The sequence below is a fragment of the Plasmodium chabaudi genome (assembly GCF_900002335.3).
Source record: "Plasmodium chabaudi chabaudi strain AS genome assembly, chromosome: 12".
NCBI lineage: Eukaryota > Apicomplexa > Aconoidasida > Haemosporida > Plasmodiidae > Plasmodium > Plasmodium chabaudi.
This window is the reverse complement of record NC_030112.2, coordinates 391,011-418,702: the sequence shown is the minus strand read 5'-3', so window position 1 is coordinate 418,702 and position 27,692 is coordinate 391,011. Positions and strand designations below refer to the sequence as shown.

The following is a 27,692-nucleotide window of genomic DNA, read 5'->3' as shown; positions in this document are numbered from 1 at the left end:
AGCCTAAACGATCAGTGCGCTATTAATATTTATTATATTTTTTTTTAATTTACAAACACATTAAAACTGTATATAGGTTTTTTGGTGGAAAATAAAGAAACTTAGTATTAGTTAAAAGTCAGTATAAGATATATAAAGATTTTTTCAGGGATACAATTATTTCTTTTATGCGAGAATAATATTTTTTTTTACAAAAACAAAATTATATTATTTTTTTCGTTCACAAATATATGCACATAATACACATTATTTATTTTTTTCATTTTTATTTATTTTTTTTTTTTGAGATACTCCTTGAGGAAATTTTAATTTATGAAGTTTTAAAACGATTATATGTTTTTAGTGAATAATATTTATATTTGTTAATAAAGTAGAGAGATAATATACGGCATGGATGGTTTAATTTGTATATACAATATGTTCCCATGAAAAATAAATGAATAAATAAGAAATAAAGAGAGGAATAATATATATATATTTATATATATATTGTGTGTATACATATGAGATTGTGTGAAATAGTGGGGTTGTAGTAAAATATAAATATATTAAAAGAAAAAAAATTAAAAGGAAAAGATGAAGGTAAAAGCTAGCAAATTTGTTTATTTACAAAAAATAGTGTTTTTGGTTTTAGCTTTTTTTGTTTTAAATCATGAATTATTCGTTGAAGGAACATACGAAACGAAGGGGTACCCTTTAATACACCTTTCGAATAATAATGAAAACATTGGATCTGTCAATAATTTGGTTAAAAACAATTTAATAAATGTACTATCATTATATGAGAATGTAAAAATTGAGGGTAACGAAGCGGCTATTGATAATATAGCAAAATTAGAAGACGAAACAAAGGTGGAGAGTATAATAAAAGGAAAAATTCAATATATTAATAAAAATGCAAATAGTAAGTATATGATTAAGTATTCAGGTTTTATAAATTTATATGAAATGATCCATGATCACAATATATATTTTTTAATACATTTTTTAACAAAAAATATGAGTGGTGGGCTAGTTATAATATTACCTGAAAACTTATATATCGATAGAAATGAATATTTTAAGATAAATAATATAGAGCCTAAGAAATTTGCTAATGTTACAAATGACGTATTAGAGAAAAGAATCTTATTTGCTCAAAAAGTATTATTAAATTTAAAATTAAATCAAGCTATTTATTTTGTTATAAATAATAAAGAAGTAGAAAACATTTATAAAAACTATACAAGCAAATTTTCAACATTTGATTTAACAAGAAATGTTAGTGTTGTCCCTGTTTCAAATGCTATGAGTATTAAAAAACTTAATTCAAAAAGTTTATATTATTTTTTAAGTAATGATTCTATAAATATAAATACAATATTTAATCAAAAACAAAGCGATGAAATATTTCTACTTACAAAAAAAAAGACAATTGTAATAACCCTAGATTATAATGTCTTTAATGTTATCAGTGATTTTGCATCACACACTACTTCAAAAAATTCAGGCATTATATTAATGAATGAATTAATATCACTATTTACTCAGGTATACAAAAAAGAAGACATAAATTATAATATTTTGTTTTTTTTTAGTAATTATTATTATGGTATAGACAATTTTATAGATTCTTTAAATCAAGTATTTAAAGAAAATATTGAGTTCGTTATTTGTTTAGATGATTTCAATGAAGCAAATGCTTTTCTCCACCAAGCCGACCAAGCAAAAAAACAAAATTATTTATCACGATTTTACGATATTTTAAAAAAAAAAATTCAAAGTAATTTCAAAACAGAGTTAAAAATTAAAAAGAACAAAATCAAAATTAATAATAAGCATTTACCAAATATTCATGAATATTTTGTATTGAAAAATCTTAATAGTTTTACTTTAAGTTCAAAAAATAATAATTCCACTTTTCTTGCAAAAACCCCATTATTAGAGAATAAATTAAAAACAGACAATATCAGAAAACATGCTAAGGCATTATTCGAAGCCCTTTATACATATATAAAACCTAACATGAAACCAAGTGAAAATGAAAAAGAAATAGAGTATAATACAACCGCCTATACAAATAATATCAAAAATAATGAAGAGATTAACACTATTGATCATAATCTTAATAAATACAATAAATTTTTTCTATATAAAGATGATATAGTAAAACTATTTAATTATATTAAAACATTAATAAATCCTCAAGATACAAACAATAATTATTTAGTAACAGATTTTATAATTCCAGTTGATAAGACATTAAAATATACTTATCAAACACATTCGAAAATTACATTTTATATGGTTATATCCTATTTATTCCATTATATTCATTTCATTATTGTTGGCATTTTAACATATATTCTGTATATTTTTATTAAATATCAAAATCCTAAATAAAATTGCTAATAATAAATAAATGGATATTATGATGTTTATGTACTTCTTATAAATAGTTTTTTATTTCCTCATTTTTTTTTTTTGGAATTTTTAAACTTATATAAATATTTTAAAAAACTTTTACAATTTTAAGGTTAAGGAATTTGTCTCTATAAGCCTATTGGTTATTTACAATAATTATTAGCACTATTAATATGTGTGCATACACACATATACTATTTATTTATTTAAAAAATTGTAGTGGGCTTATTGCCTTTCTACAGATTGTGGGTCATATAAATATATATTTTATAAAATGAGCGCGCATAAATGATAGCGTTAACTACATAATATTAAATCAAATAAGTTATCATACTAAATATATTTAGCAATGTTGCTAAAATAGGAAATCATAAATTAATGACAAGTAAAATTTTTTTTATTCAAAAAATATTAATAACAAAAAAAAAGTTTAACACAATGGAAATGAAGGTTGAATATGCATAAAAAAAATTATTTTAAAAAATAAAATACCACCTTAAATCATCAAATGATCTATATATTTCGTTGGATAAAAGAATATATTAAAAATATAATTTAACTAGAGACAATCTGTATTTTCTTTAAAAACAAAGCGATAAATACAGACACAAAACTTAATATATGCATAATACATTTATATGTGTGTATTATGTAGTTCCAACATATATATTGTCATTTAAAAAAAATCGAAAAGGTAGTTTCCAATCGTATTGTATTACATTTTTTATTTTTTAAAAAAATTTTAAATGAAATACAATGCAAATTATTCCTTTTTCATTGGCTTTTTTGTGAACATACACTTTCAAAGTTCATGGATGATAATCCGTCGACACTAACAATATTAGAAAAATTAGAATTTATTGAATATGTTTGTACTAAATGGTCATCGTTTATAGTTAACACTTTTTCTTTTGTTTGTTTTAATTCATTCCTTGGTCGATGTACCCTTTCTTCTCTTTTGATGGGATTTACATATCTTAGACACATTAATTTTTTTCGTAATGTTTTATAACTTATATTAAAATTAAGATAATTATATTTTTCATGTTTAGTTGAATCATTTTCACTAATACTTTTTTTTTTTTTTCCATATTGTGAATGTTTTAATATTTGGCTGTCCCTATTTAAATTCATATTGTTATTATTGTTATTACTTAGTACCATGCTTGGCGTGTTATTACTAGCATTAGTATTATTGGCCATATAATTATTTAATAATCTTTTGGAATTGTATAAAAAATTATATCTTAAATTCATATTTACTATACTATTTCTTAAAGTGCCATATTTTTTTGAAATATTTATTATTTCAAAATCATCATAACTTTTTTCTATTGCATCATAAGAACAAAAAAAATGCTTTATTCCGTATGCTACCCTAATACATTTTATATTCACATTTTTTAAATTAATATTAATATGCTTTATTTTGTTAGCACCACAGCTTCTAGAGTTTCTGGGAGCCCGTGGTGCTCGAGTTCTTTTAGGCACCTTTACTTCTTTTTCTTCGTTTTCTCCACAGGCTTCTTTGGTTATAGCATTCTCATTTGTTACTTGTGGTTGGTTTGAAGAATCTGCTTCAACTGTATTTGTATTTTTGATGGGCCCCGTAGGGTCTTCGTTGGTAATAGGGCTAACATTATTTATATTTTCATTAACTTGAATTTCTTTTTTTGTATTGATAGAGTCCACAGCAGGGATATTATCACCTGAAGGCGCCTCTTCTTTAATATTTTGAACCGATTCTTTTGAATCAATTAAAGTAGTACTTGGGTCAATGGATTCTTTTTTTAATGCAATTTCATTATTAGCTAGTATCTGACTTTTAGATCGTCTTTTTCGGGTTTTTTTAATAGGTATTTGACCATCCCAATTCATTTCATTTGAATTTTTATTACAAGAATTTGCCCTTGATCTGGAATAGCTTGAATTTCCAATAAGTTCACTTTTCGTTTTATCGTAATAAAAGGATTTTAAATAATTTTTGACATTCATTAATACTTCTTCTTCACCCTTTAATGTATAAAAGAATTTATAATATTTTTTGAAATATTTGATTTTAAATATATTAAAATTAACATATTTACAAATAGTATATCTGCCTCTTCTAATTAATTTAAACATATTTAAAGCACAATAAATATTTAATGTTGTTACAATATATTGTTTAACATTTTCATAATACTTTTCATATTTTTCTTTTACAAAATCAAGAATTTCCGATACAGTTACACCTTGATTTAATATATCATTTTTGTCCTCCAATCTGTTAATTATTTCTTGTTTAGAACTATTATAATTTATATCTCCAAAAGCCATCACAATATTCTCAATACTATTATGTCTCACTGTTTGCTCATCATTATTATCGATGTTATTTTCATTACTACCTGTGCTATTTTTTCTATGATTATTAGAAACATTATTGATGTAGATCTTGGGAATATCAGACCCAGATGTTTCAGGAAATTCACTATTTATATTATTTTTATTGTCATTACAATCGTTGTTAATACTTTTATTTTGAGACATAGAATTATTGGAATTTAATTTTTGAATTACTTTATTATCATTTTCTTCAATTGAATCAATAATTACATTTTCATTTTTGCAAATTTTAATATTATCATTTTTTTTATTAGCTATATCATTTAGTGCATAAATATTATTATCATTTATATTAATTTTTAGTAATGCAAACATTGCTATTTTAATAATTTCAAATATAATGTGTTTTTTCATATTTTTTAAAAAAATATATTTTTCTTGTTGATCATTTATTAATCGGAATTTTACTGTTGAACCCATATATTTCCAGGTAGTATTTGTATTATAAGATAAATATTCACATATTCTATCAATTTTTAAATTATTACTTCTTAAAGGTATATTTGTATTTAATAAATTAAAATTTTTTCTTTTTCTACCTCTTCTTTTTGGAGGTTGATCATTTATTAATTTTTCTGATGTAAAAATATTATTATTAATTAAATAATCATTGTTTCTATTTGGGTCTAAATCATTTTGTTCAAATGTAATACTATCTTTTTGTCTTCTTCTAATATATTGACTTTTACCATCTTCTAAGCCCATTGAATTTAATTTTTTATTCATTTTATCTAAAACACTGTGAGGTTTTCTCCCTCGTTTCCTTCCTCGCCTTCGACGCCTTGGTTTGTTTAATGCATCTTCATAATATTCAAAATCATAATTTCTTGGTTTTCTATTTTTTCTCAAATTATGATGGCATATTTTGTTTTCGTCATTATTTAATTCATCTATGCTGCTCATTGTATATTTTTTCTTTCTACATATACATATATATATGCATATGCTGAATTATTGTTTTAAAGACACCTAATTAACTTATATAACTTCATAAAAAGTTAATGGTACACAGAAATGAATACATAAGTATATAAACATTATAATTTATATATACACAGATGGAGACATGAAATAATATGAATTTATTAACTTGAAATATTACTACGAAAAAAAAATAATGAATACAAATACAAATTTGAATGATATTATATCATCTAAATAAAAATTGCTAAATTAGGTTTACATGGTGCTTTCCAATATACATATGCATATACATATTGGTGTTTATGTAGAAATGAGGTTAATATTAAATGAAAATAATTATTTAAATGTTAATTAAAAGATATTATTTTTACTTATCTATTTATATACAATGTATAAATGTTATATAACGACGTGGAATAAGAAATGGTTAAAGACAACTGTGTTCAATGATTGTTAGTAAAGAGGTTTGTCTTTATGCAATTATTCAACATTAATAAATACAATAGTAATAACAATAAAATGCAGTGTTTTCTAGTTAGGCAGTTGTATATGTATATTATAAACGTGCATATATATGTGTGTGTGCAGACGTGGCGTCAATACACGTAATATTTATTATCTTTTCCATAAACAATACTTCTGCGTATAATATATATTTACATAAATCAATGAAATATAAATCTCACTATTAATAAATTATGTAAATTTTGATTGTCAATCAAAACTAAAATTTGAAAAAATCCGATAAATTAAACAAATAATTTCCCATACAAAAAAAAATAATTAACATAAACACTTCAAACACTATGCCATTTAAAATGGGCAAAAAGAAAATCTATCAAAAAAAAAAAATTGCACCAAAAATTTACATTGTAAATATTCTAAAACAAAATAATAATAAATTATGTATTATATATTTGTTAAATCTATTGTTTTAAGGTAATATTACTTAAACAAATATATATATAATATTCAATATATATATATTACAATATATATAATATTACAATATATACAAATATACAATATATATAATATATAAATATATATGTATAATGTGAGCGTGTAAATTTATTAATGCATATTTTATCTATTTAATTAGTACTATTCACAATATTGTTAAATAAGGAATGTGTAATTGTTTTTTGTTATATATGCATAAAGCAACAAATGACTTTATATAATAATATATAACTTTTATCATCAACTGTATATATTTTTACGATGATATATTTCCCCCTTTTTTATTTATTTCTTCAAATATAAATCCACCGTTTTGTGAATTGTCTAAACACTTTTATAATATTACCAAAATGGTAAAAAAAATTTATTCTGAATTTTCTTTTAATTATAATATATCTATACATATATTTCCCCCACAATTTATATATATATAATTATGTACTCCTATTCTATTCCATATGAAACATTTTTTATATGCAGATGCTACAGGAAATGAACCAATGGCAATGTATATGTATATATACGTAATTTCCAATCAATATATTTCCACAATTGTTATATTAAAATGTATTACAAAAATCATTATTTTGATTTATTGAAATATAATAATTGTGTAAGCAAAAAAATAAAATAATGAAATTTAATAATAATATTTAATAGTGATAATATATTCACTTTTTTTAGTATAACAAAGCTTTTCGCGCTTAAATCGCATACAAATATTTGAATTATATATATTATTTACAAATATATTTTTGCGTTTTTAAGGTAATAATATATACTTGTTATTTCACGTTATAGTATACATATGCATATTATTATATGTATTAATTAAATGATTTTATGATATATATTTTAATAAAGTTAAAATAGTAATAATACATACATGCAAGTAAATATTTTAATTAAAGGATTATTTTATTAAAAATCTATGAATATAAAATAAAAGAAATAACACAAAAATAACTAGTGCATTTTATTATTTAAAGAGGGGTGAGTAAAAATATATGTATCTCTGTGGAGCCTATAAATTTTTTACAAAACAATAAAACCTTTAATATTATGGCTAAAAAGGGATTTTTATTTAGCACATAAATTATTATCGAAAAAAATAAAATAACATGAATGCTATTTTTTTTTTAATGATAGAATGGATGTGAAATTAATAGCACGTTACCGTTTGTGTAAACTTAATTCATTTTACACATTATGAATCGTCATGTAAATAAATAAAATATTATCCACGTATGTATAAAAAATATGCACTTTGTATTAAATTTTATCGCTTTGCTGGTATAGCTACAATTTTTGTTTATAATAAAATATTTAAAAATATAATAATCTCAAAGCATGGAAGGGTTCGCTAAATTTATAAATTAAGATGGTTAGCATAATATGTTATTATGTTGCCACACAATATGTGTGCATAAATCTTTATGGGTATAAATATTTTCTATATTTATTACTCATAATGTGAAGTATATTATGTTCATATTTTAAATGTATACAAATATATTTGCTTATATTAACCCACATAATAAATTGATGACAATTTTAAAATAAACTATTATGAAAAACATAAGTAAAAATACCATTCTTATTTATCCATACACATTTTAAATAATATAAATGCATCATATTAAAAATTTATTGAATTATTAAAGATCCTTTTATAACCTATGCTTATACGAAATACGACCCCATAAGTATTATATGTATACAACTGTAATATATGGGCATATCTATTCTATTTTTCAATATATTCATATAAATATTTATTTATGCATTATTTCAACCTGTTTTTTGGATTGTCCACTTTTAAATTTAATATCCAATTTTGAAACCAGTTTTATTAATAATGTAAAGGATGCTAAATATGTTGGAAATGCAAATGCTTACCCTTCTATGCATAAAGATAAGATTGTTGATTTAAAAAAATATTAAAATATGTTGTTTGTAATAAGTGATGACATTTTAATTAGTATTTCTTATAAATCATGAGGAAATAAACAATATAGCGTCTATACAATTATATATGTTATAATTATTAAACATATTTTGCGATTATGCGAAAAAAAAAAGTAAAATACATATTAAAAGGTTGAATCAATTTTTAATTTTTTTTACTTCAATTAAATGTTATTATTTTAAAAAAATAATTCATTTGTATGCATATATATAAAGAGAAAATTCCATTCTAAATTATTTTGAATGCAACAAAAAAAAATTTCCATCACGTGATTTTTTTTAAAAGAATTTGTTGAGTATACTATATATTGGGAGCATTAAAAAATTTTGTATTGGGATAATTTATATATTTTTTGTCAATTTGCTTTATTCTCGAGTTATTATTTCTTCGTTTTGTGTCCACGCTTTTTTTTACATTATACTATCGAAAAAATATATTATATTTTATATATATTCAGTTAGTATACAATTTAAAAGCGTTCAAAACATCAGATTAATTTTATGGGGGCCAAAAGTGAAAAATAAAATTAAAAACAAAAGATATACATAAAAATATTATGAGAATAAATGCATATAGTATTTTTATTTTCTTATATATTCTTTAAATAGCTAAATAAATCAAACAATAATTGAGCATTGGTTGATAAATTTGGTCTATAGCTTTTTAAAAATAGTCTCTACATATATATATGGAAAAATATATTTATAGTTCTATACTTTCATTAAAACCATAAATGTAGCATTTCATTGTCAATAAGTTTATGTTACAACGCTTTGCGTTATTTTGTTTGTTTATTTTTTTTTAATATTTTTTATTACCTTCCCCCTTCCTTTCCTTCTTTATCATTCTTATGTTTTGAATTACCCACGATGTCGATAATTTCTAGTATGGAAATTGATAGGAAGCATTCGGACTTTTACGATGGGGATAACAACGTATATTATTCAAAAGAATATGAGTTATTTTTAAGTTTGTGTAACAACAATATTTATTGTTTCAAAGTTAATGATCAAAAAAATGCAAAATCACAAAGTTTATACAACGTTATGTATCCAACTCTTGTTTTGGAATCATGTATAGATATTGATGACATAAAAGAAGATCATAATAAAAAATATTCAAACAAAAATTGTATATCCTTATTTAATTCAATAGGACATTTTTATTATTCTGATAAAAATGTTTTTTTATCAACAGATGATAACAATATTCATCATTATATTTTAGTTCCTAATAATTTAAAAGAAGAAAATAATGAGAATGAAAATGATGAAAAGGATGTAAATGATGAGAGTACAGAAAAAAATATTTATTTATATGATTATGAAAATGGTGAAGATGAAAAAGTATATAGTTATAGTTACAACTGGATATATCTAAAGCAAAAAAAAATATGGAAAACAAATAATATTAACATATCATGTTTTAGTTATAATAATATAAAATATAAAAAATTAATTGTGGGATATATTAATGGACTGATTAATGTATATAATTTAAACACATATAAATTAGCATTTTCCTATAAAATCCATAACAGTAGAATCACTAATTTAAGAATGTATAAACATTTTATTATTAGTTCAGATATAACAAAAAATATTTTTATTTATGATATAGACAAAAAAGAAAAAGTTATATCATGTGAAGACCATATGAGTGGAATTGTGGATTTTCTTTTTTTGGCAATTAAAAGTGGAAACGATCAAATAAAGATTGAAGCACAAAATATGGACGAAGAAAATGTAGATAAAGAATATGAAGAAGAAGAAAATGAGGACGAAGAAGAGAATGATGAAGGTGAAGGCGACGAAGAAAAAGATGAAGATGAGGATGAAGAAGAGAATGATGAAGGAGAAGAAGAAACATTGATAGGGTTTATTAGTATAGGTAATGATAAAATTATGAACGTGTGGAATTTAAGTGCTTTAAATTTGGAAAACGAAGAAGATTTCGATCAACTTAAAAATGAACAGAATAACATCAATGCTAGTAGTAATAAAAAGAGAAAGAATAAAAAAAATAGTAATATGATTACACAAAGTCCAATTAAACAAATTTATCTAGCAAATGATATAAATAATGCTATAATTGTACCTTCAAATATTTTTAAAAATAATAAAAGTAAACTAAGTATAGAAGATGATAATATAAAATGGTTAATACTTACCCATAATAATTCTGGGGATTTAATTTTTTATAATCCATTAAAAGGAAATATAATATATAAATTTAAAGAAAATAAATACCTAATTAATGAAAGTAATGTAATTAAACTTGTTTTATTAAAACATAAATTGTATATATTTAGAGAGGACAGTTCTATATTAATTTATGATATAAGAAGCTTTAGATTAATAAAAATTTATGCATGTAAATTGGAAGGAATTTTTGAAATGATATTTTTTAATCCAAACCCTAAGCCTATAATTAATGATGAATATAGTAAAAGTAGTGATGAGGATGAGGGTTCAATAAATTTAAAATATGATGCAGAAACATTCGAATCAGATAGCATAATGAAAAATAAATGTGCAATTTTAATAGGAGATAACATTATAAGAATATTAAATTTTGAGGATAATTTAATTTCACAAAAATTGTTAATTGGGCATGAAGATGTTGTATCATGCATTAAAATAAGCGAAAGAAACCTTCTTTTATTTAGTGGGTCTAATGATAAAAATATATTTGTATGGAATTTAAAAAATAATAATTGCTTATATATATTAAAAGATAATTTATATACTATTAATGCTATTGATGTTAATTTAAAAAAATTTCCAAAAATATTACTAGTTAGTGTTTGTGAAGATAGTAGTTTAAAACTCTGGAACTTTTCATTTAATTTAGATAATTTAAAAGATAATAAAAAAAAAAGAAAAATCGATCAAATTTATGATAATGAGGTTGTTAAAAGCAACTTTACTATATATCCTCATAAGGCTATGATAAATGATGTGACAATATCCCGAAATTCGAAGGTAAGGAAAAACAAGAGCATACTCCTTATTCTTGAAAAATTGGCTTTCTTTTTGATGTTATGTTTTTAATTTTTCTGTGTACACATGCGTATATATAGAACATATATATATGCACCTGAATGAGTATATTCTTTAAAACGATAATATTTGCATACATATATACATGGTTGAATGATTTACTTCCCTTTTTTGCAGATGATTGCTACTTGCAGCAAAGATAAGACAATAAAACTATTCGAGGCGAATACTCTAAAATTGATATCATCTTTAGAAGGGCATACAAAATCAGTTCAGAATATATGCTTTTCTAGAACAAGCAATCTTTTGTATAGCAGTACATATGAAAGTATAAGGATATGGGATATGAGCACATATCAGTGCCTAAAAAATATTCAAAGTCTTGATTTTAATATTACAAAAATGCTAATATTAAATGACAATTGTATGATTAATGGATACAGTAATGGAAATATAAGTATTATAAATATAAAAAATAGCGAAAAATTATCAACTGTTAATTATCATGATGATAAAATATTTTGTCTACAAAGTTACAACAATAATAATGAAATAGTTTCTTCTTCTATTAATGGAGATTTGATTTTTTTTAAAAATGTAAGCGAAAAAAAAGTTAGTGAAAATATTTATGAGAAAAAAAAAAATATATATTATGAAAATTGTTTAGAAAATTTATTAAAAGAAAATAAGATTAATGAATCGCTACTTATTTGTTTAAAGTTAAATAAAAAATTTAAGTTTAAAACAATCATCGAGAATTATTTAAATTCTTATACATTTAATATATTAAATATATTAAAACAATTTGAATATGAATATGGTATAAGAAGAATAATGGATAGAACTAATAATAACTCCAATTCAATACCTATCAAAAAAGAAACAAACTATTATAAAGATGAAGAAATGCCCAATAAATTATTAAACCCAAATTCTCAAAAAAGTAATCTATCTATAGATAACTCTAACATCGATTCTATAAATACTAATATGGAAGAAAATAAATTAAAGAACTTATATTATGATGATTCTAAAATTACTAATATTCAAAATCACTTAGAAAATGCTGATATATTAGAAAAATACATTTATACAAAATTGTCAGAATTGGAATCGGAGAAGTTAGTAAATAATGGAAATAACGTTACAAAAGAGAGCACAGCAATGTTTAAAGATCATGATCAAAAGAAAATTAATGAATCACATTTTTCAAAGCAAGTAAAAGAAGAAGATGAAAATAATGATGAAAATTTTGTTATGTTTTTAAAAAAAATGAAAGCCACAAGTGAGCATTCTTACTTTTTGTACCTTAACAAATTGATGGATTTTATTTCTTTTTTTGTTATGAATCATAGATTTGCATATATAGCCAATTTTCTTCTAAATAGCTTAATTAAATATATCAGTTATTCTGATATATGCAAGATTAACAACTATCAGCGTTTTTTTGATATTTACAACAGTTACATACCAAGACATAGAAATAGATATTTAAAAGATTTGCAAAAATCGAAATGCTTTGAGTTAATAAATATCAATTACTACAAAGGGGATATTAAAATGATGAACTAATTTAGAATTAAAAGTTTACGATTTTGAGATTAAAGAATAATATGTTGCAAAAATGGATAAAACCCATGGATGCGCATGAATAAAAAATTAAATTGAAATCCCCATATATACAAGATTACAAATAATTTCTACATAATATATTATTTTTGTAACATAGAAGGGATAATACTTTCCCTTCAATATCTTTAGTTGATACTAAATGTTATGCTTGTGCATCAATATGCTTTTTGTAAAACATTAAAATTTTTTTTTAATTTGGCATTTTCTACATATTTTTGTTTTATAATATTTTGTGTAATAAAAATTTTTTTAAGCGAAAGCTACTGACACTTATATATTGTAAACTATATGAATACAATAAATTTTGTATTAAATTATGATAATCTAAATTATCTTATGAAATAGTATTTCTAGTATTTATTTATTTTTTTTTTTGGTGTGCTTATAAAAAAAAATAAAACGAAAAATATGTTCACACATTTATAGCAGCATATTTTCAAAGGAAGAGGAAAGGCTCATATATATGATATAGATAAGCATAGACATCATAATTGTCTTAATTTTATAGTATTAAAAGATAAAAAAAAACGAATTTAAAACATAAAATACAGAAAATATAATCATTGAAAACATATAATTGTTTTTCATAAAATGGGGAATATATATTATGCTAAAATACATTTAAAAATTATGCCCTTTAAGCATACAAAAATTAAAACCAAAAAGTTTATAAGTAAAATGATTGTTTAAAATAAATATATGCATTCGTACTTTGAAAAAACAAATAAAAAGATAAATACGATGCTTATAATCATTTATTAATAATATACTAAACATAGTTGATGAAAATATATCATTTCTTAATTATTTATTCTTATTTAATGTTTGAATAAATTATTGAAAATTCTACGCGACAAATTGATCAAAGTAGTGGTTATCAAAAAGGAAAGTTTAAAAACCCCCTTAGTTGTAAGAAAGCTCATATATCCCAGTGAAAACATTATAGGCATTCCAACACAGCACGAAAAATATAATAGAGTTAGAGATTTCTCTAATTCATCTTTAAGGTTTTTAATTGTATTAATAAAACATTTTTTATTACAAAGAAATATATCTTTATTATCAATATAAATGCTACTCAAATCAACATTATCAAATTGAAATATTTCTTTTATTATAATTAATGTATCTTTACTATTCTTTTCATTAAAATTATATGTTTTTCTTAATGGTAATATATCTAGATATTCTTCAGCACTTGACTCTTCATTACTACTATCTTCGGAAGAGCAATTTGAAATATGATTTTCTAAGTGTCTATTTTTTTCACGCATATGATATTCTCCACAGAGATATTTTTTTTCCCCTATCCGTTCTACATCACTATAATCCCTAATAAAATTATTATTGTCGATATAATTATGATCACCATCATTAAAACGGTTAATATCAGCGAATCGACGAATACCAATTGAATCACTAAAATTGCTTACTACCTCAATGTTAGCTTCACCAATACCATTTGCTATATCTGATTCAAAATCTGCATTATTTCGTAAGAATGTGGTTATAGAAAAATTGTTAGTATTATTATTAATGGGTGGGTGAGTATTCCTGTTGGATGCAGATTGTGTATTTGGTATATTTGACTCCCCTTCAGGCAAATTCGGTGAATTATTATTTGCATTTATATTATTTTCTACAACTATTTTATGTTCGCGATTAGTTATGTGATTGGTATTGTTAGTCCTATGATGTGTATTATGGTTACAGACATTTAAAGGAATATTTCTGTTTATTGGGAGAGGTATACGATTTTTATCATTAATAGAAAATATATGGCGATCTAAATTAGATTGAAGTTTTTTAAAAATCTGAATTTTTCGTGATATATAACTATTACTAAGTATATTTTTATTTATACTGTAATTATAACTAAAAAAATTAAAATTTGTGTTTAATAATAAATTATAATAATACGAGTAATATGTGTATGGGGATCTTATATTGAGTTCATATTTATCTTTTAATGATAATACAAAAACTATATTTTTATAATGAAACAGATTAGAACAACTTGAACAATTTATTAATCTGTGTTCGCACTTCTCTTCATGTATTTCTACTTTATCTTTTTCATTAAAATATTCACATCCTAATATATAATTTTTACATTTTTTGTATTTGCATACACTCAAATGTTTTTTATGATTTTTCATTCTTATTTTTTCATTACATAATGAGCATTTTATTCTTAACTGCCCATATTCTTTTTTTAATTTTCCTGATAAGACATTTATTGAAAGAAAATAAAAATGTGTGATGAAGAGAGGTGAAGTATAAATGGGCATTTAAGTTTTAAGGAATGATAAGTATGTATCAATATAGGTGATATGGATTTATATGGCTGTGTATATATGGGAATGATGTCTATATAGGAAATATAGATATTCCTTCAGCCCGTATTCATATATTTTAATTAATATGTAGTGCTATTTCTTTACCTGATATTTTTTTTAATTCATCATATTTAATTACTTTTTTGCATATTGAACAAATTCTTCTATGAAGCAAAGAATAATACATACACTTGTAACAGCTATAAATAAGAGGAAAAACAAAAGAATGAATAGTTATATTTATTTTGCAGAAGTGCGAAACATATAATATCCAGACATGCATAAAAATATAAGAATAGCATTTATGGGCATATATATATGGGGATCTAACCATATGTGATTGCACGCAGTTGTTACAGGGGTGTCGCATAAATCTAAGCACACAGAGCAAATAAAGTCTGTAAAATAATAAAAATAACGGAATACAATTATGTTAAGCCAATTAAGCATATATAGCATGCGTATATTAGGTGTCACAACATATTTATATGTATCCATTTTATTTTTTGGTATTTTACTTTCATATACACTTTTTGGGTCTAAGCAATTGTTTAGTTGAAAGGATGAGCAAATGTGAAAAAGTGGAAGCACGCTCATGTTCATTTCACTATATGTTATTGTATGTTATCGTTATTTGATTTCAAGGGATTTATATTACCATATATTTTTATAATTTATTATAAAACAAAAAAAATGATATAATTAGTTTTTTACAGAAAAAATTATATTTGCCATAAAACGGTATATAATAAAATATATTATTATACATTACATATATAATGGCAATAGCTGCTTGAGGAATTTTCCTTCATAATCATATTTTGTAATTATAAAATACGTATTTATTTCATTTATAATTAATATATTTCCACGTCCCTATATCCATATATTATCATATTATAGATATAATGTAAAAAAACTCAAAAAATATATTTTTTTAAATAAACGAATGAGTAGACAGTAAGAAAAAATACCCCAAAAATGGTGGCGGGAAAATCAATTCCTTTTAATTTTTTAATAAAATGAGATATTTATTTCTTAAGTATGTTTTTTTATTTTATAAATATCAATCTACATAAAAAATAATGCATATAAACCATATATATATGTATTATACACATATAAGTTTGTATTTCTATTTGAATTGACAAAAAAATAAAAATAATAGCTGTACCTAAAAGCGTATTAATTTTAATAATGTTGTATTTCTTAAAAATTTGGATAATTATAAATGCATATTTTTGTTCGAAAAAATTGTCAACATATTTTATGCCTCATTTAAGGAATTTATTATTATTTTTTTTATAAATTAATATATATTAAAAATATATGCCAGCAAAATATATATATAATATAATAGTATATATTATGAGCGTATTTTATATGCATAATAAAATTGATTTGTACGCTACAAAAAAATAATGCATATATTTTTTAATTATACTAAATATATTTATAATGCATTATATGCATATTTTACCATACGCTAATTTTCTTTTTTGTATTTTTTGTGTAAACTAAAAGTATTCGCACGATATTTCCTTTTTTATATTCACTTAACCCGCCAAAATTTACTTTAGGTACGAGTTTAATTTCTACATTTTAAAATGCTTATAATAAAATATAGAATAATATAATAAAAAAAATAAAATAAATAGTAATTAAAAAAAATATAATATTTATATAATAACATATAAGATTTCATTATTTATGTCATTTTATATTTTTTAATTAATAATATATAATTTTTCTCATTTATAATAATTTATATATTTTACTGTCAGTTTATTTCCTTATTTTGTGATATTAATTTCATATTATATATATAATATATATTATATGGAAAATTCTTCATTTTTTTTTTTTTTTTTATTCTTACAAGCCCAGTAAATATATAATATATTATAGGATTTTTTGATCATAATAGATATATATTAACATGAATAAGCATATATTTATTATAATTAATGTTTGTAATATATGATTTTTTAAGTATATGATTATTTTTCATGCAATATATGTAATTATATTTGTACTAAAATATTAGCTGTTCTAAGAAATTATTTTACCTAGAACCCCCACTTTAAACTTTTAAATAAATATATACATATGCATATTGTAAATATATATAATTAGTTTTTGTTTCATCATTTAACTTAGTAATTGAAGTATATTCTTTTAATTCTTTGTGAGGTGATTAATTTTTTATTTTGTATATGAGCATAAAATAATAATGACAGTATATAGTTTATATTAAAAAAAGGGAATACATATTCATGTGCATATATGCTTACATATACACGTACATAATATATATGTGCATGTAGCAAATACTCACATATATATTTATATACATGTGTAGGCAGTATTTAGCGATCTTGCTATATAGTAACAGAACTATTGTGATAATCCTCTATTTCTTTTTGCTTTTATGTAATTATTCCCAATTTATATACACAAGAAAATAAAATGGTATCATTAAGATTAGATAATAATAGATATATAGCTTTTAATCAAGATTATGGCTGTCTGTGTATGGCCAATGAAAAAGGATTTAAAATTTACAATACAAACCCTTTCACTCAAACGTATAGTAGAGGTAATAGCATTACATATGTAAAAAACAGTTTGCATATTTGCATGATATATGAAGCAACACTAAAACATTGTTATTTTATTTTTTTTTAGATTTAACTGATCGAAATAAAAATGGATTATACATAGCAGAAATGCTTTATCGTTGTAATATTTTAGCAATAACCGGAAACAAAAATGATAGAAAAGGAAAATGGGCAAAAAATGTTTTAATAATATGGGATGATAGACAAATGAGAGAAATAGCAAAATTGACATTTTCATCAAACATTATTGGTGTGAGATTATTAAGAGAAATAATTGTGGTTATTTTAGAATATAAATTATGTATATACAGATTAAAAGATATAATATTATTAGAAACCCTAAATACAGCAAAAAATCCATCAGGATTATGTTGCTTATCAAACATTGATAAAAATATTATTATTGCATATTTGTCACCTATAAAAGGTCGAGTTAATATTCATATATTTGAAAAAAATGCTAGTGAAAATGTTCATGAAGAACTCCCTTATATAAATTTTAAAACAGATTTAAGTATATATGCTCATGATAATCCAATTGCATGTATAAATTTAAGTAATGATGGAAAACTATTGGTAACCGCATCCACAAAAGGAACAATTATAAGATTATTTAATACTTTCGATGGAAGTATATTAAACGAATTTAGAAGAGGTACTAAAAATGCTAAAATATTATCTTTAAATATCAGTAATGATAATAATTGGTTGTGTTTAACTTCAAATAGAAATACTGTACATGTATTTTCTATATATAAAAGAGCCCGCCCCCCAAGAAAAGTAGATATAATATCTAAAGGAAAAAATATATCTTCACATGTTATGCTAAATTATGAAAAAGAACCAAAAAATAAAAAATCATCTATTAAATGCTTATTACCTTGTCATCCATATTTAAATAGTGATTGGAGTTTTTCATCATATAAAATCCCCGGGAAAAAAATATCATCAATTTGTGCATTTGTAAGCGACCAAAATTGTATTATTGTTATATGTTCAAACGGATTAATTTATAAATTGAGATTTAATGAGCATATAGGAGGAGAGATGCTTAAGATATCTTCCCATAGCTTTGATTAAAAATTTATATGCTATCATTTAATAGAAGACCCGCATTCAATTTTTTATATAACTACTACTTCCGCAGAAACAATATAACTTGTAAATTTTTATAAGTTTATAAAATACATGCATAAACATATTTTACGCATGTTTTGTCACCACACATATATCTATACTTGATAGACATATTATATTTTCGATTAGATATTTATTTGAATTTGCTCTTTCGGAGCACGCGTTCACAACATATATTTGCATTTGTTGTGAAGGATATAATAATTAATTCGTTTATTAATAAAGTGGGTATATGTGATATTTTATGGATAATATAAGTAACTTTTTTACTTATGCAATACATGGGTATGTATATATACACATGTATGGTTTTATATGTATATATAATAATTTTTTTGTTTCACTATTTTTAAAGTACATATTATATTTATAAAGATACTGTATGGGATATTATTTGCTTTATTGCTTCCAATGTACGAAAAAAAAATTAGTTATACAAGCATGCATATATGCCTAATACATATCTAGCTTAATCACATTATGTTAAGAGTGTTTTTTTCTTATCTATATTTTTTTGCATAATTTATTTGTGCATTTTATATATTCATTAGTTGAAATTTTTAAATATATGTTGTAACGTATCTTTGATGAATTTATGTGTTGTATTTTCATTTTTTTTTTCCAGTGAATTTTTAATGTTTATTATTATATATTTTTTTATCCCCACTATTAAACTTTTTATTCATAAGTGGAAGTTTTAAACAGTTATATTAACGCTTTTGTTAAAAAAGTAATTTTAAAGTTACAAAGTTTATTTAAAAGGTGTACGCATATTTTAGTACATATATCTATGCACACATGAGATATATTAATAAAAGAAAAAAAGCATATATTAGCATTCGTTACCTTTTTTATTTTCCCGAAATAATGTTGATTAAACTTGAAGCATTTTGGTTATTAGGTGAATTAAGAGTAATTTTATCACAAAGTACTTCGGTATATATATTATTTATAATATCATCATTTAACGAAATTGATTTTAAATTTTGATATATTTTGAGCATGTCTTTAATATCATATTTATTCAGTAAAAATATAGAATAATGATAAACTTTATAAAAAATATTTTTATAATAAATATAAAATTCTTCCAGTTGTTTACTATCATAACTATAATTCAAAGAATTTTTATTTGTATTTATTAGTGATATTTTATTAACATTTATTTCGAATTCTTTCAATAGAAAATTGAAAACATAATCAGGGTTTATTAAATCGTTTATATTGGGGTCTATTTTTATATTACGTGAACAGTTATGATTATTAATGTTGTTATTTTGATTTATATTTTTATTAGCATTTTCCTCTTGGTTTTTCAAATTGAAATTATTTTTTTCTAATCTGCAATTGTTATTCATTTCGTTTTCATAATTATATAATTCGTTTTCAAAAAATGCCTCCACTTTTTTGTGGGCATTAGGATTGGGACTAGTCCCATTGATGTTGTGTGCAAATTCATTTTCTTTTTCTGATATTATATTTAATTTTTCAGAATATATTTGTGAAATATTAACTTTATTTTTAATTATTCTTTTTAGGAATGTATTATATTTATTTAAATAATTAATATCTTGCATCGTCTTTTCCTTAAATTTAAAAATATTAAACATGATAAAAAAAATTATCATAATATATTTATATCCAACTAAACAATAAATAATATTTACAACATCACAATTAATTCTTGAATTGATTAGACTAAGTATATAAATATTTACATACTCAATTAAATAATTATTAAAATGTGTATTCATAGACACACCTATAGTATATGGTATAATTAAAAATTCTTTCGAGTCAATTTTTGAAAATGTATTTATATATTTTTTTTTTTTTTTTTTTCGTTGATTATTATTTGCATAATTATATTTTTTGTTTTCTTCAAATGCATTATTATCTGATACAAGTTTATGATTTGTCTTAATATTTTCAATTTCTTCAATAAGCTTATTCGATATTTTTTCTATTAAATTTATATCGAACTTTTTATATTTTCCTAGATAAAAAAATAATAATTTTAAATTATAAAAATCAAATAGGTTGGTGTTTTCGTTAAAATAATTTAGTACTTTATTTAGTATAAATGTAAACATATCATTTAATTTGTAAAAGCTGTTTATATATTCAATTAAGAATTCTTCTTCGCCTTCTTTTACACTTTTTGCATTTGAATGTGTGTATGACAACAAGTTTGAGGATTCAATTTTTTTGGAATCCTCTTCGGTATACACATTATTTGAACAATCACTACTTTCTATAATACCACATTTAATAGGGCAATTTTTTTCAAGTATTTTTATTTGATCCGAATGTTGGCATTGTGTGTTTAAGCCCATTGGTAGACCATCCGATTGAGATGGTATTTCGCCTATTTGTTTTTCTCCTTTCCTATTTGAATGATTATTTGCCTTTATAATAGAATGTAATAAGATGTCTATATTTTCTGCTTGATCATATTTAGCTATATAATTGTAAATATTCGTATATATTATATTTTTATAACTATTATTATCAAAATTTATATTATCCCCATTTTCCTTAACAAATCGTTGAACAACTTTGAGATTATAGTACTCCTTGTTGTTATAAAGAATAGAATGTATATTTTTTTTACATATATTTTGAAAATGATATAAATATTGTGTAATATTTATTAGTTCCTTAAAATTACAGTTAACATATCCTTTTAAGTTTGAAAAATCTATAGTATTATTTATTAATATACTAAATAGATTACAAATAATATCTATCTTTAAGTAATTTAATTTGTATAAGCATTGATATATATCATGTATTAACGTTGATGTCAATACATTTTTATTCTTTTCAATTTCATTTAGTAAGTTATTAAAATAAATAATTTTATTTTTATCTATTGATACATCATCTGTTTCGTAGTTATATTTATTTTTTTTTGTGAATTTTATTATATCTTGAACAAATGCAGGGATTTGATTATATTTTACATGCTTTTTATTAAATTTGTTACTATTGTCGTTATTATTCTTACTCGTTTTTGATAAATTTATTTTTTCCTTTTTTAAATAAGATGGTAGTCTTTTGCTAACGATTAATAACGGGTCTACTTTCCTTCTTATCCCGCTTAGTCTCATGATGTTATTTATTTTTTAGTAAACCTAATAATATGAGCATTTACATTTTTACGGGCTCATTTGCTTCATAATACTTATCGAAAATATGTGTATATTTTCCTTATATAAGATAAATGTAACCCTTTCTTTTTATAGCAGTTTTATAATTGAGCTATAAATATACACATAAGCTTGATATTTTCTGACCATTTCATATTAGTATTATTTTTCTTTTTTTATTTTGGCTATATTTGCCCCTACATTATATGAATAAATATATAATCCATTGAAATATTCATGTTCTATATTTTTAATAAGTAGATTTGAAAAAATTTTAAAAACAAGTTTTGTCGTGGTTCATTGTTTACTTAGCAAAGCAAGGAAAGAGAAAAAATAATTAAAATTATAAAAATAATAAAAATATTTAAAATAATAAAAATCAATAATTAACGAATTGATAAGCATATAAATAAATATATGTGAAATAATAAATAAATTAATAAATATATAGAGAGAAATAATTAATAAAAGGAAAATTATATCCTTCATATGTATATACTCATGTATGCACATACATAGGCATGTTTAATTCTTTTATTTCAATATAGAACAAAAAAAAAATGAAAAAAAAATAAACATATATTTTTTACGTAATTATTTACGAATATGTGATGAAACATGTTGTAGAATATAAGAAAGGAAATTAATCCCTAACATATATATATTCTTATATATATACACACTATGGCCAAAATACATGTCGAAAATAATCAAAAATTTTGCATTAAATGGCTCAAAGGACATGTAAATGCTATCTTAAAAATAAATCAAAATTATATTTTATAATTTTTTTCTTCATATTCAAGGACATCCCAGAAATTTCTGTATGGCTGTTTCCACGTGCTCATGTCATAATATTTTGCATCAGGAAATCTATCATAAAAAATAAATAATAAAAATGTATGAAAAGAAATATAATCATATTTCCATAAAAATTAATAAATATCATATGATAAAAGCTACATTATGTATAAGTTGGTATATATGCACATTAGTAAACATATTTTTTTTGAAATAATTACTTCCAAGTATATAAAGCTCTTTCAATTAGCATTAAATTTGTGTATTTTTCTTTTTCTGCACTTTCAGTTTTTAATGGGTTATTTATTGTTAACTTGTGACTGTAATTATTATTATTTATAATCCCACCAAGTTTAATAATGTTGTCTATAAAATCGCTTCTTTGTATGTCATCAGGTAAATGGGATATGTTAAATGTACAATCTGAGGTGAGGAAATAAAATATTGTCATGCATATATATTATTTTTATGAAGAAAATAATGTTTATATATACAAGGGTGCAACCATTTTAAGGCTTAACAAAAAATAAGGTATATGATAATATATAATAAATATATGCAAATTGTGATTACTGTTAAAAATTTTTTTCCGGAATTCCCTTAATATGGTTCTAACTATTGGATATCGTAAAAAATAATTATATATTTTTGAGTCTTCATTTTTTTCATTTATTTTATTTGCTTTAAAGTCATCAAAAAGTTTATAAAACACATAATGTATTTCGTCTAATATAGTTATTAAATAATATAATTGTTTATCATTATCATGAAAATTATTTTCCTTTAAATTTTTTGGAATAAAAAAAGTTTCATAATATTCATTGATGCATTTCTCATTTTCGTAGTTATAGTTTGATTTGTTATTTAATATGTTTGTATCGCTTTCATTTGAATATTCCATATTAGTTTTTTTTTTCTTATTTACACTTTGAAATTCTGTTAAATCATCCCCATGCGATTTTCTACCTTTTCGTGATCTTTGAGTTTGTTCTTCATCATTATTATTCATTTCTTGGATATATGATTCATCAAATTTTGTCTCTCCTTCAAATATATAACTACTATTGTTTATTTCTTCCTTTTTTATTTTAAACGGAGAAGGAGTTCCTGATATCATCCAATCTGCAAAATTTTTTTCAAGCTCGTGTGGTTCTTTTTTAATTTGGTAATTGGTATTACAATCGCGCTCCTTAAAATAATTATCTATAAATTGTGTTACGTAATTTTCATATTTTTTAAATGTTTTTTCAGATATAAATTTAAAAATCATTTCATCTTCTGGAGATATATATTTTAATTTTGATTGTAAATAATGAGCTTGATTAATATTATTTGGTATATTTTGTTCACCATATAAAGGTGCATGTTTTGGTGTATATATTTTTGATACGCTACCATTTTTATTTATATCATTGTTATTTTTTTTTTTTTTTTTCATTTTTTTATTGAATTCGTCATTTAGTATATCATCATTTAGAAAAAACATATCCTCATCATCATCCTCATCTAAATTCAAATCCAAATCATCATTTTCATCCTTACTATAAAATTGAACTAAATTATCAGCTAATATATTTTCTTCATCTGATATGTTTGCATTATTATTTAATGGGTCAGTGGATTCAGAATAATGTTCCATGTCAATATTATTTTCATCATTAGATTTATTTAAAAATGAATTATCTTGATCTTGATTTATATAGAAAACTAAATCGTTATTTTGTATTTCAGGTATGCCCACACCTGCTGGAATACCTTCATCTGATGCTGTAAATATATCATTACTATTGTCGTTTATATTATTATTAGCCTGTTCGATATTACCTGCATTTGTTTGAATACTTAAAATGGGTTCATTAGGATTTTCTATTTGATCACCATAGGTGGTATCAAGAGGGTATGAATAATTAGCTAGTTCTTGATCATTTACCAAGTTTATTTTATTGGAATTATGTGATTTTCTTTTTAAATTTGAATCATTTTCATTATCTGTTTCGAATTCCTTTTCCAAATCTATAAGCATGTCGTTAGAAAAATCATCATTATCCTCATCAAAGTTTAGACTTAGTGTGTTATTAACTCCGTTAAATATATTACCTTTGTTTTTTTCGGAAAAATTTCCATTTTCTATAGTATTTTCACTTTTTACTATATTCGAATTATTAACAAATGCTGTATTATTTATATTTGCATGAGTTCCCCCCATTTGTATACCCATAGGAGCCAAATAAGGAATCGATAAATTTTGTGTATACATATTATTTATCATAAAGTTATTTAAATAATTTTTTTTGAATTCTTCATATTCATTACATTTAAAATTAATAAATCGATAAATATCTGTTGAAAAGTTTAAATATGATTGAGCCATAGAAAAAAATTTTGTTAAAAAATATGTTTTTTTTTTTATATCCCCTAAAAATTGAATTTCAGGAAAATAATTATATGCATGAACTTTAATGCAAGAATTTGCTTCTTTCCAAATATACTCACTATCATCAACACAGATTGATATACTACGATATGTTGGAAGAATTCGATTTAAATGTTTCATTCCATTTGTACAATCTTTTCTTGAAAATATTCTATTACCAAAAAATTTTTTCAATGGGTCTAATAAAAATAAGCATGATTTAGCATGCTCTATTGTTCCCATTGTATATAAATATATTTCATATTTTTGATTCATTTTTTGTAAAAATTCAATTACTCCTGGTCTTAATTTATAATATATAGTATATAATCCTTTATCATATTTTACAGTTGTTTTTAACACTGATGATTCGAATTTTTTTATTTTTGCTTTTATGGCTTCATCATTTAAATCTTCATAATGTATATATTTTCCATTATATTTCAATAAATTAAATGTATTTACCTTAGCTAAAAAATTAAGATACTCTTCATAGTTCATTTTTATATCATGATAAATGTCATTTTCTAGTTTGTTTTTTTTTTTGTTTGCATTAAAAAAAAATGATAGCATTTCAGAATTTATTTCATCGTTTTGTGTTTTCTGATTTAGAATGTGATCGAATTTTTTATAACAATCTTTACCACTATTCAATGGATTATCCTCTGATTTAATATTTATTTCTTCATTTTCAAATTTATTATTATCACTAGGTTGATTGCCATTTCCGAAATTATTACCCATCGGTGCAAACTCGTCATCATCAAAATCCGTCGTTATATTTATTACATCTTTCTCAATATGAACAGAATGAATATAAAAAGAAGCTTGTAATAATGTATTGTCTAAATCTAAAACTAAACATAATTTTTTATTATTTATAATATTTTGTACTCTTTCCTTTTCTAGATCAATAGCTTTATCTGTATTTATAAATAATTTTTTTTCATTTGTTATAAAGCCAGGTGATAAAAAATATTTGTCATTTTTATTTTTATTTATATCTTCTTGATTCATAAAACAATTTGCACATAATCCTGAAAATATTATTTCATGTTTACATTCCTCATCATTAATTTCACATAATAATTCATTAGGATTGTCAATATATATATACTCATCTTTTTGTGGGTTTATATTTTTTTTTAAAATATTTATTCGACCGCTATTATTAGATCGTAAGAATATATGATTACTCTCTTTAATCTCACGAGTATTTCTACTATTCAGTATAAAATTTATAACATTATTTTGTTCGTCATTTAGTTTATTTTGGTTATTTACATTTTTTTGATCATTTGTGTCATTTTTAGCATTTTCGCTACCCACTTCATTTTCATTATTTAAATTGCCTGTACTGTTAATACATTTATTTGCATTATTCTGTTCATATATATTGTGATCATAATTATGTTGATTGATATTTTGTGGGTCGTTATTATTGTTTATTAGTTCGTCATTTTGAATATTTATATCCTCATTTTTAGTCTCAATAATAAAAGCAATTATTTGATTTGAACTAACCATAGAATTATCATCTACTGCCCATTTTAACTTACAGGGTAGTGTAATATTTTTGGGTAGATACACTTTGTTTGTGTCCATTAATATTACAATTGAAAAACGTGGCAAAAAAAACAATTTACTAAAAAAAATGAATTCAAATGATAATATATCTTCTAAAATATTTCATAGTTTATTTTTAATAACATGCTCGATGTGGTTATATAAAGGATTATTCTACAAGGATTTTCTTATATATATTGTGAAAAAAAAAAGAAATAAAAATAAAATATTCAAATAACTAAAAATAGGAAATGGATATACTATGGCGGGAAAATTTGAAGAAAAGCAGTTGGGAAATAAAATACGGAATTCGAAAAATAAAGCATAAATCAATGAAAAGGAACATCAACGATCACTTTTCTTTATACAATATATTTATATA

At 22.2% G+C, this 27,692-nt stretch overlaps 7 protein-coding genes across 7 annotated transcripts; 3 read left to right on the top strand and 4 right to left on the bottom strand.

Annotated features, from left to right (window-relative positions):
* Positions 1-576: 576 nt before the first annotated feature.
* Positions 577-2,382, top strand: PCHAS_1212400 (conserved Plasmodium protein, unknown function; the record flags this gene model as incomplete). The annotated part of the gene is made up of 1 exon (XM_729505.2): positions 577-2,382. The coding sequence occupies one exon, from the start codon at positions 577-579 to the stop codon at positions 2,380-2,382; it is 1,806 nt and encodes a 601-aa protein (XP_734598.2).
* A 795-nt stretch (positions 2,383-3,177) lies between these two features.
* On the bottom strand, positions 3,178-5,694 carry PCHAS_1212300 (conserved Plasmodium protein, unknown function; the record flags this gene model as incomplete). The annotated part of the gene is made up of 1 exon (XM_731288.2): positions 3,178-5,694. The coding sequence occupies one exon, from the start codon at positions 5,692-5,694 to the stop codon at positions 3,178-3,180; it is 2,517 nt and encodes an 838-aa protein (XP_736381.2).
* A 3,822-nt stretch (positions 5,695-9,516) lies between these two features.
* Positions 9,517-13,221, top strand: PCHAS_1212200 (U3 small nucleolar RNA-associated protein 13, putative; the record flags this gene model as incomplete). Its single annotated transcript, XM_016798837.1, has 2 exons — positions 9,517-11,631; positions 11,827-13,221. 2 exons carry the CDS (start codon positions 9,517-9,519, stop codon positions 13,219-13,221), a joined length of 3,510 nt encoding a protein of 1,169 aa, XP_016654203.1.
* An 878-nt stretch (positions 13,222-14,099) lies between these two features.
* PCHAS_1212100 (zinc finger protein, putative) lies at positions 14,100-16,217 on the bottom strand (the record flags this gene model as incomplete). Its single annotated transcript, XM_016798836.1, has 4 exons — positions 14,100-15,505; positions 15,726-15,820; positions 15,952-16,018; positions 16,139-16,217. The coding sequence occupies 4 exons, from the start codon at positions 16,215-16,217 to the stop codon at positions 14,100-14,102; spliced, it is 1,647 nt and encodes a 548-aa protein (XP_016654202.1).
* Positions 16,218-18,089: 1,872 nt separating this feature from the next.
* Positions 18,090-19,321, top strand: PCHAS_1212000 (autophagy-related protein 18, putative; the record flags this gene model as incomplete). Its single annotated transcript, XM_016798835.1, has 2 exons — positions 18,090-18,219; positions 18,309-19,321. 2 exons carry the CDS (start codon positions 18,090-18,092, stop codon positions 19,319-19,321), a joined length of 1,143 nt encoding a protein of 380 aa, XP_016654201.1.
* Positions 19,322-20,229: 908 nt separating this feature from the next.
* PCHAS_1211900 (conserved Plasmodium protein, unknown function) lies at positions 20,230-22,491 on the bottom strand (the record flags this gene model as incomplete). Its single annotated transcript, XM_733548.2, has 1 exon — positions 20,230-22,491. The coding sequence occupies one exon, from the start codon at positions 22,489-22,491 to the stop codon at positions 20,230-20,232; it is 2,262 nt and encodes a 753-aa protein (XP_738641.2).
* Positions 22,492-23,303: 812 nt separating this feature from the next.
* Positions 23,304-27,349, bottom strand: PCHAS_1211800 (NLI interacting factor-like phosphatase, putative; the record flags this gene model as incomplete). The annotated part of the gene is made up of 3 exons (XM_016798834.1): positions 23,304-23,403; positions 23,553-23,754; positions 23,905-27,349. 3 exons carry the CDS (start codon positions 27,347-27,349, stop codon positions 23,304-23,306), a joined length of 3,747 nt encoding a protein of 1,248 aa, XP_016654200.1.
* Between the last annotated feature and the right edge of the window lie 343 nt (positions 27,350-27,692).